The 18,713-nt window shown below is 45.7% G+C and overlaps 1 protein-coding gene across 1 annotated transcript in view; it reads right to left on the minus strand.

Moving 5' to 3' along the window:
* The window catches only part of LOC132407256 (uncharacterized), a 149,608-nt gene that overhangs the window by 100,497 nt on the left and 30,398 nt on the right, over window positions 1-18,713 (minus strand). Inside the window, exons 5-10 of the mRNA XM_059993517.1 lie at window positions 14,061-14,138; window positions 11,052-11,252; window positions 8,253-8,324; window positions 7,103-7,204; window positions 4,748-4,810; window positions 2,182-2,397 (exon numbers count right to left, since the gene is read on the minus strand). Of these exons, the coding sequence (XP_059849500.1) occupies window positions 2,182-2,397; window positions 4,748-4,810; window positions 7,103-7,204; window positions 8,253-8,324; window positions 11,052-11,252; window positions 14,061-14,138 (732 nt within the window). The remainder of the gene's footprint in view (window positions 1-2,181; window positions 2,398-4,747; window positions 4,811-7,102; window positions 7,205-8,252; window positions 8,325-11,051; window positions 11,253-14,060; window positions 14,139-18,713) is intronic.

Genomic DNA, 18,713 nt, shown 5'->3' on the forward strand with positions numbered 1-18,713 from the left:
GAGAGCAGAAATAAGAAGATAATAGAGTTTAACAGATAGATAAGGAGATAGTGCAGGAGGGAGGGCTTCAGATTTTTGGATCATCGAGCTCTGTTCCAGGGAACATGGGACCTGTAGTGGTGGAAAGGTTTATGCTGGAATTGTAGGGTGACTAGTATCCTTGTGGGAAGGTTTTCTGGTGTTGCATGGGGGCGTGGGGGGGAGTGGGACGTTTAATTTAGAGTTGCGGGGGATAGAAACCGAAGTGCCAGAGCAGATATTGGAGTGGTGATAAGCCTACATACAAAGTTAGTTATCGAAAGGTTGTGCATGGTGGGATGAATGTACTGAGGTGTGTATATATATCAGTGCAAGAAGTTCCTGTGTGTATATTTCAATGTAAGTAGATGAGCTTCAGACATGGATCAGCATGTGGAATTACGACACTATAGACATTAGTGAGACTTGGTTGCAGGAAGGCAGGACTTGCAGCTCAATATACCAGGGTTCTGTCGATTTAGACATGATAAAGTAGGATGGATTAAAGAGGGGAGATGGTATTACTAGTCAGGGAAAATGTAATGGAGTTGCTCAGACAGGAGCCCATCTACTGAGGCTATATGGGTGGGATTGAGGCATAGGGAAGGGATGACCCTGTTAATGAGATGGTACTATAAACCACCCAATAGTTGGGATGTTATGTTAAAGTTGTATAAGACATTGGTGGGCTGGATTTGGAGGATTGTGTGCAGTTCTGGTCACCTACCAACAGGAACTATATCAATAAGATTGAAAGAGTGCAGCGAAAATTTAGAAGGATGTTGCCTAGACTTGAGAACCTGAGTTAGAGGGAAAAGTTGAATAGGTTAGGACTTTATTCCTTACAGCATAAGAGAATGAGGGGAGATTTGATAGAGGTAAACAAATTTATGAGGGGTACAGATAGGGTAAATGCAAGTTGGCTTTTTCCACCAACGTTGGGTGAGACTAGAACTGGAGGTATGGGTTATGGGTGAAAGATGATATGTTTAAGGGGAGCCTCTTCACTCAGAGGGGGGTGAGAGTGTGGAATAAGCTGCCAGCTGAAGTGGTAGATTGGGATTGATTTCAACATTGATGAAAAATTTGGTTTAGTACATGGATGGGAGGGGTATGGAGGGATATGGTTTGGGTGCAGGTTGATGGGACCAGGCAGATGAATAGTTTGGTACAGACTAGATGGGCTGAAGGGCCTGTTTCTGCGCTGTAATGTTCTATGACTCTAAGATAATGACCATCAAATAACGAGAACTAGAGTAACAGAATCTGACTAATACATTGCCCTTTAATTCAGTCAGCTGACTCCAAACCTACAAAATGAATCAAAATGACTTTTTTCTCAGAAGCATCTGAGGAGGCTGCATTCCAGGAAGTAATGTACATTTGACAAGTACATTAAGGTCAAGGGGGTAGCTATGGAAAGAGTGGGGGCATTTGGGATCTGTGCTTGGAGCTAGAGGACACAGTTTCTACCTTTACTGAGGAGAATGATATTTTAGGTGAAATCCTGGAACATGTTACCATTGATACAAGAAGTCTTAGTGTAATTAAAATGGATAATTCCCAGAGCCTAATTAGATGTATCACTCTCTCGATTGCTGAAATACTTGATTCTGCATTCTGTATTTTTTTTTGTACTACCTCAATGACCTGTGGGAACACATCGATCTGTCTGAATAGTACACAAGACAAGATTTTCCCTGTCCCTAGTACTGGTGACAATAACAACCCAATTGCAATTTCAGGATTGCTGGGGTCCTATTGGAGATATTTACACTGTCTGCTGGTCACAAGTGAGGTGCCAGATGGCTGAGGGGTGGCAAATTCCGCTTCTTTATTCCAGAAGTGCAGTGGGGATGAGAGAGGTAGTTACAGGTCATTCCGTCTAATGTCAGTGGTAGGTAGTTACTGGAAAAATTGTAAGGGACAGAATTTGTCTTTGGTTGGAAAGGGAGTATTGCAGAGGAATAGAAAGTATGGAGCTCTTCAGAGCAGACCACTGGACCGAGGAAACAAAGTACATTGATGAAGGGACCGTGGTTGCAGAATATCAGACATATTCAGAGGAATTTCTTTCAATCGCTGGTTCTTTGACGATAGGAGTTCAACGGGATGGTAAAGGTATGGAGAGGATAAGTAAAGACAAGAGATGGAAATATACACCTGAAATTTCTGCCGTGGTGCTGGGTGTGGTCCAGATGTTCTCGCCATTCTTGGTCTTGCTGTCCTCTGCCACACCCATGGATGCCAGGTATTCCGCCCACCTCTTGCATTCTTGCCGTAGTTCAAAACTGTATTGAAGCGCAGGCGCGTCGTGCATCACTCTGTAATGATTGTGAGCCTCCAAAGCTTCTGACTCAAACGTGCTCATTTCATTATCTGGAGACAGAACACAGAAGTGAACGTAAAACAGACTCGAGAGCAGAAGGCTCTCAGCTTCTTCAGGTGGGACTTCATCCAAACTGACACAGCTCCAGTTCAATTTACAGGGCTATATATGCACAGCATAGTCTCCAATATCTGTTTATGTCTCATGTCCTACATTCATGTAAGGAATTAGATACATTTTGAGGCTTCCCTATATGCTTCTATTGACATCTTTGCTTCCCTCTCTCATGCTAATATTGCCTCATGCAAATTGTTGCCAGAAGCTGTGTGGTAACACCACTCTGACATTTTACTAGAAGTACGAGGTGGTGTTGTTGAGGTTAAGACTGGTGGAGTATGCAGTCCAAAACATCAACCTGGCTCTCCACAGATGCTGCCTGACCCACTGAGTCCCTTCAGAAGTTGGTTCTGAGTTGGAGGCAACCAAGTGACCAGCTCTAGATCATTGGGAAAGTGGGCCAAGGAATGGCAAAGGGAATTTAATTCAGACAAGTGTGAAGTTTTGCATTTTTGTAAGTTAAGCTAGGGCAGGACCTAAACCAGTAACTGAGTAAAGAGTGTGGTAGAACAGAGTGACACAAGTAGACAGGGTGGTGAAGAAGATATTTGACAGTGACCTTCATTGATTAGAGCTCTGAGTACAGGAATTGGGATATCATGTTACAGCTGTACAAAGCAATGGCGAGACTGCACTTGGGAGTATTATGTACAGATCTGGTCACCTAATTAAAGGAGGATATCATTAAGCTGAAAAGATTCACCAGGATGTTGCTTGTGCAGGAGAGCTTGAGTTGGAAGGAGAAGCTGGATAATCTGCAGCCTTTTTTCCTTGGACTACAGGAGGTTGAAAGGTGAGCTTATAGATGTATATAAAGCCATGAGGGTGAGTAGTCACAGCCTGTTCCCTAGCACTGAAGAGTCTAAAACTAGAGGCCATAGGTTTAAGGTCAGAGGGGAGAGATTTAAAGGGGTCCAAGGTGCAAGTTTTTCAGGGAGTTCAGTGGGTGTATGGAATGAACTGCCAAAGAAAGCTGCTGAGGATGAAACAATTAAAATGTTTAAAAGACATTTGGACAGGTATGTGGATAGGAAAGTCTTAGAGGGATCTGGCCAAACAAGGAAAATGGTGCTGGATCAGGTAGGCAACTTGATTGGCATGGATGAGTTGGGCTGAAGGGCTGTTTCTGTAACTCTCTGACTGTAATGTTATACCATTTCACTACTAGAGTACATTCCATAATATAATCTCAATCACATTTCATTTACTGAAGTAAGTCATAGTGCAAAGAGTAGTTTCAAAGATAAGGAAAAGGCTTCCAAAACCTAAAAGATCTGGTTGGTATGTGTCAATGAGAAAGACAAACAAAAGTATCCAATCATAGACATGAGAGCGTCTGCAGATGTTGGAAATCCAAAGCAACACACACAAAAAGCTGGAGGATCTCAGTAGGTCAGGCAGCATCTATGGAAATGAATAAACAGTCGACGTTTAGGGCCAAGACCCTTCTTCAGGATTGAAAAGGAAGGGGGAAGATGCCAGAATAAAAGGGTGGTGGAAGGGTGGGTGTGAGGACGAAAGACACCTGGAAGGTGATAGGTGAAGTCAGGTGGGTGGGAAGGGTCAAGGGCTGGAGAAGAAGGAATCTGATAGGAGAGGAGAGTGGACCATGGGAGAAAGGGAAAGAAGAGGAGACCTAGGGGGAGGTGATAGGCAGGTGAGAAGAGATAAGAGGCCAGAGTGGAGAACAGAAGGGGGGGGGAGGGAGGGAATTTTTTTTACCAGAAGGAGAAATCAATATTCATGCTATTGGGTTGGAGACTACCCAATAAAAGATGTTTCTGATTCATATAAGGTATTCTGATACATTAATATTTCTTCAGTTAAAACCCAGGGTACCAAGGAATCATTTTTTCCCTCTGAGTTGAAGGACAAGGTCTTGGTCTATTGTAGGAGATCTGCCATGCGTGGAAAGACCCAAAACTTTGACTGCACCTTACACAATCAGTGTTGTTGGGAAGTTAGAGACAAGCATTGACAGTGCTGGCAATCTGAATAGCTTGAGCGCCTGGTAAATAAGAAATCTGAATATCCTGAGAAGCTGGAAAAGGATTGACACAAGTAGTCTTGAACAGACAAAATGTAAGCACAAGACATTCAGTTTCCAGAGTGGGATCATGATCTACCTGGACAGCCAGTGAATCCAGACAAGGACAGGGCTAAGAACGGCACCTGTCTAATTAGTCCTAACGATCCACTACAGGGAAGCCAGTTTGTTATCACCATGAGGTGTGCGGAGATGGTGTGGAGAGGGAGGTTGCTCTTCACTTGCGATAGGCTTACCTGCCGCAGCTGCCGGAGCTTCCAATTCCTTTTCCTCTGGCGCGGCCTCGGACAGGGGTGTGGCTGTGAAACACACGGACAAGCAGAGAGAGCTTTATCGGGGGAACGGGCTGGCGGGTAGAGAGCTGTTAAATAGGTGCGCGAGTGAGTAAATGAGAAGATTACGTGGAAGATACAGCCTCGGGGTGCAGGCATTCAGTCCCACAGGCGCTGGCATCCTCCCTCGTCAGCTAGTGAAGAAGGCATACAGGATGAAGAAGATAGTTTATTTAGCCAGATGGTGGTCAATCTGTGGAGATCATTGCCACAGATGCTGTCGAGGCCAAATCATTGGGTTTATTTATTTATTGAGCTACAGTGTGGAATAGGCCCTTCCTTTTACTCATGTGCTTTGTTTTCTGTCTGTCTGTTTCTCTCTTTCAGTATCTCTCTCTAACTTCCCTTGTTTACCTATCAACCAGATTTTATCTACTGCCTATCCCCAAGGCAACCCTGGCCTCATAGTGACAAGGCTTCGTAGCTCATTGCACAACTCCCACCCTCTCCTTAACTTTCAACTGGCCGTTTATCTCCCTTTGAAATAAATATAACAGTAAAAGGTGGAAATCTGAAGTAAAAACAGAAAATGCTGGAAATACTCAGCAGGCCAGGCAGCCCCTGAAAGTGAAGGTCAGGTCTTCGATCTGAAATTTTATTCTAGTCCAAACAAGCCTACTTCCATTCCAGTCTCTACCGTTTCTGTGACTATAGATCAGCAAAATCCCATATAACATTTGGCTGAGCCAACAGTCCTTCCCACAAAGGGATTGTGACTGCTGGTGAAACTTACCTCCAGGCTAAAGTGATTAAATACTTGTGATTGTCTATGAGAATTATTCAGAAGCATTCTATATTAAAAAGTTACATGCTGTAATCTAATATCTGAGTTAAAAAAACAAAATAATGAAATATAATTAGAAATGCATTTAAATTAACTTGATTAAATTGAAAAATCTCACGAATGACCTTAAAGTTACCCAAGCAACACACACACACACACACAAAATGCTGGAGGAACTCAACAGGCCAGGCTGCATCTATGGAAAAGAGTACAGTCGACCTTTTGGGTTGAAACCCTTTGGCAGAAAGTTACCCTTTCCTCTCTGACCTACTCTTCTTGTTCCACATGAAGAGATTGTTCCCCAGCCTGCATTATCTCGGTGCTGGTATAGCTGGCAGGTTTCCCTGCGTAGAGTGAACAGTGGTCCTGTCAGAATAAATCTGATTTACCTGGAGGTCCTGAGTACCAGCACATTCAGGTGTTCACTGGGCCCCCAAAGTTACAAAGGTAACCGCCTGCAATTCCAGTGGCGTGGCCCGGTGGTGGAGCCCCCGCCTCACAGCTTCAGCACCCTGGGTTCAACCCTGACTCCCAGTGCTGCCTTTGTGGAGTCTGCATGTTCTCCCTCTGACTGAGTGGGTTTCCCCTGCATCAGTACGTTAATTGGATGCTGCAAGCCACCACCAGTGCGGAGTGGGATCTGGGAGCGGCGACGAGAACGTGGATCAGAGAAGGATCAGTGACAGAGGCTCGTTGATGGTCACCGGCCCGGGTGAACTGAAATGCCTGGTTGCAGCTTCTCTGTGGCACCTCTGACTGGATGATCTTACACTAACGTGTGACCCCCGATGTTTTTTATTAACCTATCGGCCTCAGCTGGAGTGGAAGCCAGAGGCGAGGCTGCAAGTATAAAGAGCTGGTGGGTGTTAGGTGGATCCAGGTGAGGCCGGTGACAGGCAGATGGGAAAGAGGTGAAGGGAATGGTGACAGAGGCCCGTAGGTGAAAGGTGGAGGCAACACAGGCCAGAGGTGGTGGAATCTGAGAGGAAAGTAAGGATCTGAAACAAGGGAGATGGGAACAGTGGGTGGAGGGGACCTACTGAGAGGAGAGTCCAGCTGATGGGCAAACGGAAAGGGTGCAGGAGGGGTACAGGTGAAAGAAACAGGATGATGGGGGGGGGAATGATGTAGACCAGGAGGATAGAGAAAGAGACAGAGGGGTGTAGATGACTAGAAATTGAAGAATTTGACGTTCATGCCCTCAGGCTGTAGACCCAAGTGGAAGATGAGGTGCTGCTCCTCACCCAGGCAAGTGCTAAGGAGCTAAATCTGTGGGAGGCTTTATTAGGAGGAAAGGTAAGAGGTAAGAGGGGGGATGAGGTTTATATGGAGGTGTTAGTGGGAAGTCTCAGCAGATTGTACGGTGAATTCTCTGAGCTCTGGTTTGGGTGGGGACAACAACATACAACGTCCAGGGAATGTCCCGCTCCCTGTCAGCGTATGCCCCCTGTCCGATTGTCAGCAGATTGCCGTACCAACAGGTGTTGTCTTCGGGGTCTTGAGGACTGCTTCAGGCTCTTCGTCTTTTTCTTCTGCATTCTCCGCCTCTGGTATGGCTTGGGGCTCTGGCACGGGCTCTGCAGGAACAGAACGTCCATTGGTAACCGTGCACCATTTGCGTGAAGGAGAGGAGTCATACTGGTCAGCGGGTTCAGGTTTGACTGTGTGTAGGCAGGCTGATGGTAGGTGTTGGTGTAGTGACGTGGGAAAAAAATGAGACCATATTAGTGTGTGGCCGAGATGACGCATGATTAGCATGTGTTGGACGGAATGTTGTACTGTTGTCATGGACCATGGCTGACAGTGAGAGTGAGAGAGAGAGCGAGTGAGAGTGAGAGTGAGAGTGAGAGTGAGAGTGAGAGTGAGAGTGAGAGTGAGAGTGAGAGTGAGAGAGAGAGAGAGAGAGAGAGAGAGAGAGAGAGAGAGAGAGAGAGAGTGTGTGTGTGAGTGTATGTGTGTGTGGTGATGTGTGTATACGTGATGATGTGTGTTTGCAGTTGAGAGCATGTCACTGCAGGTTAATATATTACTGAGTTCTGTTCATCCAGGGAAGGGCATGGTCCTGGCTTGTGACATGGAGCAGGAGGAAGTGATTTGGTGAATTCAGGACTGAATCCACTCCCTCCTGATGGCCCTGAATAGTCCAGTACAAGGTAGGGAACAGGAATGCACTATAAATCCCCACGAGATATGAATGAGGTCAGTGCTGATCTGACTTTAGACTTAACTCTATAAACTCAACTGTGGTGTGGACCAAGGCTTTTCCTCAATACATTCAATAATTCAGTGCTGGGTAGAGAATACCAACAATTCCCAACCAGGATGAGTGAAGACTGTCCTTCGGCCCAGGGCTCACAAACCGTATGTGCTGACATCCTTCCCCATGTGAACAATATCCTCCTACCATTCTTACATCACCCCACACTATACTCTGTCTTTATGTCCCAAACTATATTTTACCCCTTTGTGCATCTCTGACAACTTACTTTCCCACCTCTTTGTATTATCAGCAGCCCACTTGATTTATGTCAGGGACACAGATTGTGAATAGTGGGGGCACCAGTGCTGACCCCTGTGGCCCCCACCACTGACAGTCCCCATTGACCGGCCTGGCCGAGTCTTTACCTTCAGGTTGTGTCTCGGCCGGTGAAACTTCCTCAGGTTCTGCGGCAGGTGCTTCTGGCTCGGGTTCCGCGTCTGGCACGGGAGAAGATGAAGACACGCACAGGGTCAACCAGACGAAGACTGCATCAAATAAACTAAACACTCACCCACTGCAGTGGGGCGGCTATTTTGCCTCAAATATAACACTGAGTTTAAATCTCCCACCCTGTTTTACAATAACTACCCAATTCCATTTAAATGAATTGGAGGATTTTACAATTGTTTATGAATTTCCCATTTGAACCTGGTTTAAGTAAAGGAATTATTTTCACCACCTCTCTTTTAACTCTATTAATGATTAACTCAAACAAGTATTCTCCAGTTTGTCCCTATATCCCACAGTTAAGTTATTTGCTCTTCTCAAGTTAAGGTGAAGACCAATTAATTTCTCAGTGATGGGTCCTCATCCCTTATAAGTGGAAATAGTGTTGACTTTTTCTACCTTCATAATAGAATGGTCCATGAACCCAGAAACACTATCTCATAGTTCATCTTTTGCACTATTTACTAATTTTTGTAACTTATAGTAATTTTTATGGATTGCAATGTACTGCTGCTACAAAACTAAACACTTCACGGATATCCACCAGCCCCCTCAGTGATCAACCTCAAAGCCTTCAAGATTAGGACAACCAGCTTCAGGGAAACGAGGAGTGAATTCCCGGCACCCAGGCATTTGAAAAATGAAACTTCGCTAGAATATATATGCATTGATTTGTGTCTTTAGAAAATGGTGGGTTAACTCCAGCTACAAGCAACACACATAAATGCTGGAGGAAGCCAGCAGGCCAGGCAGCATCTATGAAAAAGAGTCGTTGACGTGCTGGGCCGAGACCCTTCATCGGGAGAAAAAAATGAGGAGACAGAGGGGAGGTGAGGAAGAAACACAAGGTGATCGGTGAAACCGAGAGGGGAGGGGATGAAGTAAAGAGCTGGGAAGTTGAGTGGTTCAGATACAGGGCTGAAGAAGGGGGAATCTGATAGGAGAGGGCAGCAATGGAAGGAAGAAAGAGAAGGGAGGGGCAGAGCACCAGAGGGAGGTATTGGGCAGGAAAGGAGATAAGGTGAGAGAGGAAACTGGGATGGTGATTTGAAATCCAGCTAAGAAATAGGCATTGTTAGTCTCGTGAGACCATGGATCTGTGCCTGGAGTTTCCAGGGCGCAGGCCTGGGCAGGGTTGTATGGGAGATCGGCAGTTGCCCAAGCTGCAGGCCTTCCCCTCTCCACGCTGCTGATGTTATCCAAGGGAAGGGCACTAGGACCCATGCAGCTTGGCACCAGTGTCGTCACAGAGCAATGTGTTGTTAAGTGTCTTGCTCAAGGACGCAACACGCTGCCTCAGCTGAGGCTCGAACCAGTGACCTTCAGGTCACTAGACCGATGCCTTATCCACTAGGCCACACAAACACCAGCTACAGCTGAGTAAACAAACTTGTACAAGTTTTTAACTTGTAAGCTAAGAACCACTACTGACCCTAACCCAGCCCCCCATTCCCCTCACCTGATCTCACCTATCACTTGCTCCTCTCCTCCCCCCCACTTTCTTACTCCAGCTTCTGCGCACTTCGTTTTCAAAATGTCGACTGTTTATTCTTCTCTACAGATGACCGGCTGAGCTCCTCCAGCACTGTGTGAGCGTTGCAGCAAATTTCACACTGTATGTCAATCGTAATAAACCTGATTCTGTTCCAGATACTGCATGCTCCAGGTATAAATCTGAGCTGGACAGGCAGCAGTACAAAAAAGGGTTACAAGGATTACATTGGGACCATGACTATGGACCACTGGAGGAAAAATAACCAAATGGAATGGGCTCTTTTCAGTAAAAGACTCCACACAGAAGGAGATGTTGTGTCAGGAATGACCTAAGGATCTCTGATGAGGCTGTGGAAACACTGAATGGAGGAAGCCTCACCATTAAGTTGTACGGGGGGTAAGTTTGTGGCCTAAGGTAGAAGGAGTCAATTTTAGAAAACCTAGCACATTTATTTTTCAACATAGTCCCCTCCTACACTTACACTCTTAGTCCAGCGGTCGTGGAGCATACGGATCTTGGACCTCCAGAAAGTGTCCCCAACAGGGGTGTTTGATAAGTTTGTGGCCTGTGGTAGAAGGAGATGAGTTATACAGCTCTCGTTACATGCACATCCAGTTTAACCCTTTGAGTGATTATGCAGAAAGTTTGAAGTTAATAACTCATCAGGGCTATTGATAAGTTTGTGGCCTAAGTTAGAAAGATGAGTTATTAACTTCAAACTTTATGCATAATCACTCAAAGAGTTGAACTGCATGTGCATGTAACAAGAGCTGTATAACTCATCTCCTTCTACCTTAGGCCACAAACTTATCAATCACCCATCTGTGGACACTTCCTGGAGGTCCAAGATCCATATGCTTCACGACTGCTACACTGTGTGTAAATGTAGGAGGGGACTATGTTGAAAAATAAATGTGCTAAGTTTTCTAAAATTGACTATACCTTAGGCCACAGACTTGTCAATCACCCCTCGTAATTTGGAAAAAAGGAACCTCTTGTTCTAATTGCCCCATGTGCTTCCGCCCTCTTTTATAAAAAGGATCAAAGCCACCAATTGATCTTTTTTCCCAAGGGAGCCACCCTGTTTCAGTGGCCCCAGCTCTTTGATAGGTTCCCACTAACTGGACCATTTGAAGTTAGTTGTTTAAGTTAACGTGATGGGGTTGATCCAGGTAGAACCATCTCTCATCAGTGACCCTGTAGTTCTCATTTTGGTTTCTACCTGCTGTCACGTTCTCGGCTGCAGGCTCTGCTGTTGCCTCAGGAGGGGCTGCAAGGGGCAGAACGTTTTTCTCAAAATACCCCTCGTTGGTGATGTTTCCGGCCGGGGAGTAATGTGCCACTGCTATCGCTGTCTGCCCACTCACCGAGTAAGCAATTGCCATTTCTGTGGTGTCCTTCCAGAGCAGCTGTGTAAAGTGCCCTGACAGAGAGAAAGAGAGAGAAAACAAACAAGCCGATGAACGTGGTGCACTTTGGCGCGTGCATTCAGAAGTGTCCCACTGAAGGTCCATTGTCCAGTGGGATCCTCTGTGCCCATGGGTGAAGGACAGGGGGAAACACAGCTCACACTACTGGGGACACACAGCACTGACTCACCAGCAACTGGGCCTCAGTCTGCCATCCACACCCCCAACCATATTTCCCCCAACTACTTTACACACCCTATCCCTACCCTCTTCAGACTCCTCCCAAAACACTCTAAACACCTCACACACTTTCCTCAGCACCCGCTTCCTCTCTCACTGCAGCCACCCCTGTCCCACCCAGTCCTCACCTTCTCTTTCTTCCACCAACTCCCCTCATCTCTGCTGTCGCCCAACTCAAACCCTTCCATCTCTTCGCCTTTCACCAGCACTACGCTCACCCCAGCGAGGAAGTCCACAGCTTTAAGGCAAGAGGTGAGATATTTCAAAGGGATATGAGGGGCAGCTTTGTCATCCAGAGAGCCGCAAATCAGTGGATCGAGCTGACAGGAAGTGCTTGAGGCAGATGCAATAACTACATTTAAAACACATTTGGGTAAGTACATGGATAGACAGGGTTCAGAGGATGACGATGGTGATGATGATGTCGACTCGGGCCTGAGAGGCTAGCGTCGGGCATTTTCATGCCTTACAAGGCACGGGACGAAAGACTGTGTGGCGCGCCACTCCTCACACAGACATTCCGCAGTATTTTCTTTATTTTACGAGGTCGAGTTGCAAACTCAACACTCAACCCGGCGCGGATGGAAAGCTACTCGGGAGCGGCCCGACTGGATTCGAACCCAGGAACCTCCGGTCCGGAGTGCAGCGCTGATGTCACTGCGCCACCAGCCGGGGTTTAGAGGGATGGGGGCCAAACACTGGCAAATGAGACTAGCCCATTGGCACCATGGATGGGTTGGGCCAAAGGGCCTGTTCTGCATGCTGTATTATTCTATAACCGCTCCATCTCATCAACACTGCATTCAGTCCCATTACACAACTCCCAGTCTGAACTCCACTCTCACCCAAGTCACTCTCAGCTACTAATACCACCTCCTCCACCCACTGACACCCACAGTCCCAACACGTCCTCTTCACAGGAAATGGAATTAGATCATTATTGTCACATGTATCCTGATAGAGTGAAAAGTTTGTCTTGCGTACTGTTCATACAGATCAAATTCAGGAATAGCTTCTTCCCCTCTGCCTTTAGATTTCTGAGTGGACATTGAACCATGAACAAAACCTCACTACTTTTTGCACTAACAAGAGAGAATCTGCAGATGCTGGAAATCCAAGCAACACACACATAATACTGGAGGAACTCAGCAGGCCAGGCAGCATCTATGGAAAAGAGTAAACAGTGGACGTTTCAGGCCGAGAACCTTCAGCAGATGTGTGTTGCTTGGAGTACTGTGTTCATTTCTGGTTGCCTCATTATAGAAAGGATGAGGAAGCACTAGAAAGGGTGCAGACGAGACTTACAAGGACACTGCCCAGATACAGAACATGTCTTTTGAGGAAAGGGTGAGTGAACTAGGGCTTTTTTCTCCTTGGAGTGACGGATGATGAGAGGTGTTTAAGATTAGGAGATTTATAGATAGAGTGGACAACCAGAGGCACTTTACCGTGGCAGCAATGGCCAATACCAGAGGACAACAGTTTAAAGTGAGTGGAGGAAAGTTTAGAGGAGCCCTCGCAGATAGGTCTCTTTTACACAGAGACTGGTAAGGCTTGGAACACACTGCTGGTAGAGGCTGACACAGTAGGGACGTTTGAAGCTCTTGTAGATAGGTACATGGATGTAAGAAAAGTGAAGGATTAGGACAGTATAGGAGGAAGAATTAGATTAATCATGGAGTAGATTTGTATCAGCTGGCACAACATTGTGGGCTGAAGGGCCTGAACTATTCTCTGTTCTCTATTCTAATGCAAGTACGAGTTGTGGGGCAAAGTTAATCCTGCATTTCTTTGCAACCAGAAGATAATTTGTGGAAATTATTATGTTAAACTTGATGGTAGGCTCTCCGGAAGATGTTGTTTTGAGCGAAGCTTTATTAGGCCAGTGCGGGAGGACACTGATATCAGTGGTGTTGAGGAGGATCAGGTTCTATTTATGGATGGGCTGCAAAGTGCTCAGCCCATCTCAATTTATCTCATCAACAGAGATAAACGCACAAGCTGGGATCGGAGGGCACAGTTAAAATACAATGAATATCATAGCCTCAAAATGACATTGGAGCTTCATTAAAAACAGAAATTACTGGTGAATTTCTGCAGTCATGTAGCTTCTGTGGAAAAAGAAGAGAGAATTAACACTCGGCAGATGACTGCGACCAAGAATCTTCTCCCTGAAAGGTTAACTCAATTCCTACCTTCAAGAAACCACTTGACTGCTGAGATAGTCCAGCATTTTCTGGCTTTATTTTAGATTTCTTCAGGTCTGACTCAGTGAATATTTGGGGCCTTGATCCCTTTACAGTTGAATGGTGGATACATCACAGGGGTGCATGGCCCAGACCCAGGCCTTTTGGCCCATCACATCCATGCTGACCCCTTTGCTCATCTCCACAGGTGAAACAGAATGGAGGGTCAGTGCAAAGCAAGGGGGTGTTGACGAAGAGAGAGTTGGTGTGGTGTGATGCCAGGGGCAATTAGTGTGGATACTGAGATGCAGCTGGTCAACAGGGCCGGGCACTTCCGAGATATTTAACTGTCTATGAAGAAGTGAAGATTGTGCAGATAAGAGTGAACACACTCACCGGTTTCACTGGAAAAGCCAGGATTGTTGTAGTCATAATCTTTAATTTCTTCATACCATGCTTCTACTGGATCCTTGCCTAAAAATAAAACAACTTGTCAAAACCCTCCAATGAGGCAAGAGTGGTAAGGGCATGTAAAACAAGAAAACATCTGGAAACATTTGTGTGCAACAGACAATGAAGTAGAAATGGTCACATTACCTGTTACCCAGAGAACGGTGAGCATCATGGGATTCCTACTGTAGGATGAGACATTACATTTATCCATTCACTTTAATTATACTGCATCTAGATTGTTAGTGGTTAAGACAGACTATTAAAAGGAATAGTTGCCGGTGATGAAATCTTTCCCTGGATGCTTGTGTTCAGTTATCTGAGGTTCACCAAATCTTCAATAGAATCTAGTCTGAAGTCTCATTTTTTAATACAGGGGTTTCCTCTACACCAAGCTCCCCCAAACACTGCATTCCGAATTCTACCACAAGAAGGAGCGGCCAAGTGTTTCAAGGATGTGTTCAAAGACTCCTTGAAGAAATGTAACATTCCTGCTGAGTCCTGGAAATCTCTGCCCCATCAATGCTCAGAGAGGAGAAGGAACATTTGGGAGGGTTCAGAGAGCCTTGAAGTCTTGGCTCAGGGTAAACGCCACACCACAAACGACAGACCGCTCCGTTCAGCACCTCTGCCCCTTGCTGGAAGAGTCTATGGGTTCACTGTTTGCCTCTTTAATCAACTTCAAACCCATAGTGTGGAAGATGACCACTATCTCATGTTCCTTGCCCCCCCCCCCCCCCCCGTGGAGCTTTGGGATGCAGCTTCTCAGGCCCAGGGGCTTTGACAGCCTTTATCCCCATCAATATCTTGAGCTTTATTTTTTTAATTAAATTTAAGAGCATTTTAAAAAAGTGGAAAAAAAAATTCTGGCCTAAACGCAAATTGCTGTTTTCAACATTTGCAATGGATAGATTTCTGAAACAAAAATTACTTTGGAGGATTCTTATTTGAAATGAACATGCAAAGAAGGAACAAACTAGAGACAATCTGCAGATGCTGGAAATCCAAGCAACACACACAAAATGCTGGAGGGACTCAGCAGGCCAGGCAGCGTCTATGGTAAAAAGTTCAGTTGATGTTTTGGGGTGAGGCCCTATTCTGTCTTCATAGAAACCACTTGACTACTGAGATTGTCCAGCATTTTCTGTCTTTATTTTAGATTTCTGCAGGTTTGGCTTTGTGAATTTTTGGGGTCTTGATCCCTTTACAGTTGAGGGGTGGATATGTCGTAGGGGTGCATGGCCCTGAGTCAAGCCTTTGGGGTAAAAGATGAGGAGTAGATTTAAAAGGTGGGAGAGTGGTGAGAGAAACACGAGGTGATAAGTGAAACTGGGAGGGGGAGGGGTGAAATAAAGAGTTGGGAAGTTGATTGATGAAAGAGACACAGGGCTGGAGAAGGGGGAGTCTGAGGGGAGAAAACAGAAGGCCATGGGAGAAAGAAAACGGGAAAGGAGCACCAGAGGGAGGCAATGGGCAGGCAAGGAGATAAGGTAAGAGGGAGAAAAGGGGATGAGGAATGTGAAGTGGGGGTGGAAGTTAGAGAAATTAATTTTTATGCCATCAGGTTGAAGGCTACCCAGATGGTGTTCCTCAAACCTGAGTGTGGCCTCATTGCGTCAGTGGATGAGGCCATGGATTGCCATATTGGAATGGGAATGGGAAGTGGAATTAGAATGGATGGCCACTGGGAGATGTCGCTTCTTCTGCTGGATGGAGCATAGGTGCTCGGCGAAACAGTCCCCCAATCTACATCGGGTCTCACCGATATACAGGAGGCCACACCGGGAGCACCAGACACAGGATATAACCCTCACAGACACACAGGTGAAGTGTCACCTCACTTCATGTGGGGATGCCTGAGTTAGTTTCATTTAACACAGAGAGTGATAAATGCATGGAATGTACTGCTGGGAGTGCTGGGAGAGGCAGATACACTTGGGACACTTAAGATAGGCACCTGACGGAATGAAAAATGGAGGGCTACTGCATGTGGGAGGGAAGGGTTGGATTGATCTTCGAATAGGCTAAAAGGTTGTGGGCTGAAGGGCCGGGACTGTTTTGTACTGTTCTATGTTCTTACTTTGTATTTATGCCCTCTAGTTTTGGACTTCTGTGGAAAAGACTGTAATGTCCACCTTATCCATACCCCATATGATTTTATACACTTCTATGAGGTCACTCCTCATTCCCCTGCACTACAGGGAACAAAGATCAAGTGTGGTCCACCTCCCCCTATAACACAGACTTTCTAGTCCAGACGACATCCTCATAAATCTCTTTTGAACCTTGTTAAGCTTGACAATATCATTCCTATAACAGGGTGACCAAAACTGGACACAATACTCGAAACGCTGCCTCACCAGCAACTTGTATAACTGCAACATAATGTCCCTACTTGTAAACTTGGTGCTCTGACTGTTGAAATCCATGCTAAGCACCTTCTCCACCATACTGTCTACCTGCACAGTTGTTTTCTGTTAACTTGCAGACTTGTAACTCCCATGTCCCTCTGTTCCACAGCATTCAACAGTCCCCGGCCACTCACTGCAAAGTTCCTAGCCTGGTTTGGCTCTCGAAAATGCGTTATATCACACTTTTCCAAATTGAAATCTATTTGCTATCCCTCGGCCAGTCTCCCTGACCGATCGATTTCTTTGCAATTCATTGTAACTTGCTTCACTCTCAGCAAGACCCCCTTATTTAGTATCATCAGCAAACTGTAGCCGGCTGGTGGCGCAGTGGCATCAGCACCATACTTCAGAAGTGAAGGCTCCCAAATTCCAAACCCCGCGCCCCCCGAGCACATTTTCCATCCGTGCTGGGTTGAGCGTCGAGCTAGCCACTCGGCCTCGTCAAAGACAAGGGTCGAGTCAGGAACGTTCATATCCTGACCCGGTCAATCCAAAAGGAGACCAATCCTGACACCACACGTCATACAAGAATGGCTGATGTCTGGGGTGACAAGCTATGAAATGATCAGCAAACTTGCTAATCGTGCCATTTACATTCATATTCAACTCATTTACACAAATAATGACTGGGGGCTGCTCTATTCATTACCCCATCTACAAAAGATTTGGCCTCTTCCTTCTTCTGCCTTTCCCTCTACCTGTCTCCCTTACCATGTAAAAGTTGCTCCTCATATTACTTTCTCTCACCCCTTTCCTTACTGCTCTGCATTTTTTGTTTAAATTCCTCTCTCATTCTCCCTTCCATCTCTTCCTCCTTCCCATCTCTTTCTACCCCCATTTTTCTCTCTCGGTCACCATCTCCTCCCATTCTCCTGGTCTCGGCAGTTCTTACTATCTCTGTTGCTGGAACCCTCCTTGCTTGAAGCCTCTGATAATGACTGAACTGGTGTGATGGTCCAATTTCACAGGGTTTGAGGGACAGGAATAAAAAGTTGGCTGAATTCTCTTGAGTCTGTCAGAGAAGAAGACCTATGAGGAATTTTTGCATGTTGGTAATGAAAGCCATGTTCATTGTATGAGAAAGGCCTAAATGGGAATTGAATCAAAAATTGCAGCTTTATTGCAGAGAAGACTGTAATATTTTGGGAATAATTAATAGTGATCATTTGTAAAAGTAGGAACAGAAGCGTTCTGGGGCTGGCTAGACAGACTTCAAACCCCAGAGATGTTGAGAGAGATCTCATAGGCCCCAGGCCTCCGGCTCAACCTCAGTCACCTGAAGGTTTAGAGCAGCTGTGGATGAGGAGAAGCAATGAAAGCTAGTGGGCAAATCTCCCAAATGAGATAAAGATGTGACATTTTCTCTGTGAGAGGACTAAAGTAGAATCAAATAGTTGAAGCTGTAACTAAATAATGAACAGGCCATAAGTAAACAATGCGTTGGCATGGTAACATAGCAGCTAGTGTAACACTTTACTGCACCAACAATCAGGGTTCGATTCCCGCTGCTCTATGTATGTACTCCCTATAACCGTGTGGGTTTCCTCCAGGTGCTCAGGTTTCTTCCTACATTCCAAAGGTTAGTAAGTTGTCGGCTGATCTGTTGGCACTGGAAGCCCCTCCTACGCATCCTTAGTCTGTGTTGCTTGTTGACACAAAATGATGCATTTCACTGAATGTTTTGATGTTTCAATGTACATGTGACAAATAAAACTAATCTTTATGCATGCACAACCTAGGAACATTCCCGGTTGGTAGAACAACAGAGCAAGTTTGCTGAACTGCCAAAGAGAAAGAGAGTGAAATAGAGCAGGAAAAGGAAGTGGATGGCGGATGTCAAAGGGATGACAGGAGATCTGATCCATTATAGGGAGCTTAGACAGGGAGTCAAAGGGAAATAACGAAGACAAAGAGACAAGTAACAAATGTACAAGGGAATCCAATCATCTCGTTTAAACTGCGTGTTAGAGAGGAGCTGACCTAAAAGAACACCTGAGGTCAGTGATGGAAGAAATGTCCATATTAGTAAATGAATACTTTATATCAAAATTTACCGTGGATGAAGATGTCATGGGGGGGGGGCAGGGTGCCTGGAGTAAGCTGCTAAAGTGGAGATATTAGAAAGGACACCCACACTTACAGTAGATAAGCTGCCTTGTTCAGATAGAATGCATCTGCGGATGCAGAG

Source organism: Hypanus sabinus, chromosome 18 (assembly GCF_030144855.1).
Source record: "Hypanus sabinus isolate sHypSab1 chromosome 18, sHypSab1.hap1, whole genome shotgun sequence".
In the NCBI taxonomy this organism is placed as follows: domain Eukaryota; kingdom Metazoa; phylum Chordata; class Chondrichthyes; order Myliobatiformes; family Dasyatidae; genus Hypanus; species Hypanus sabinus.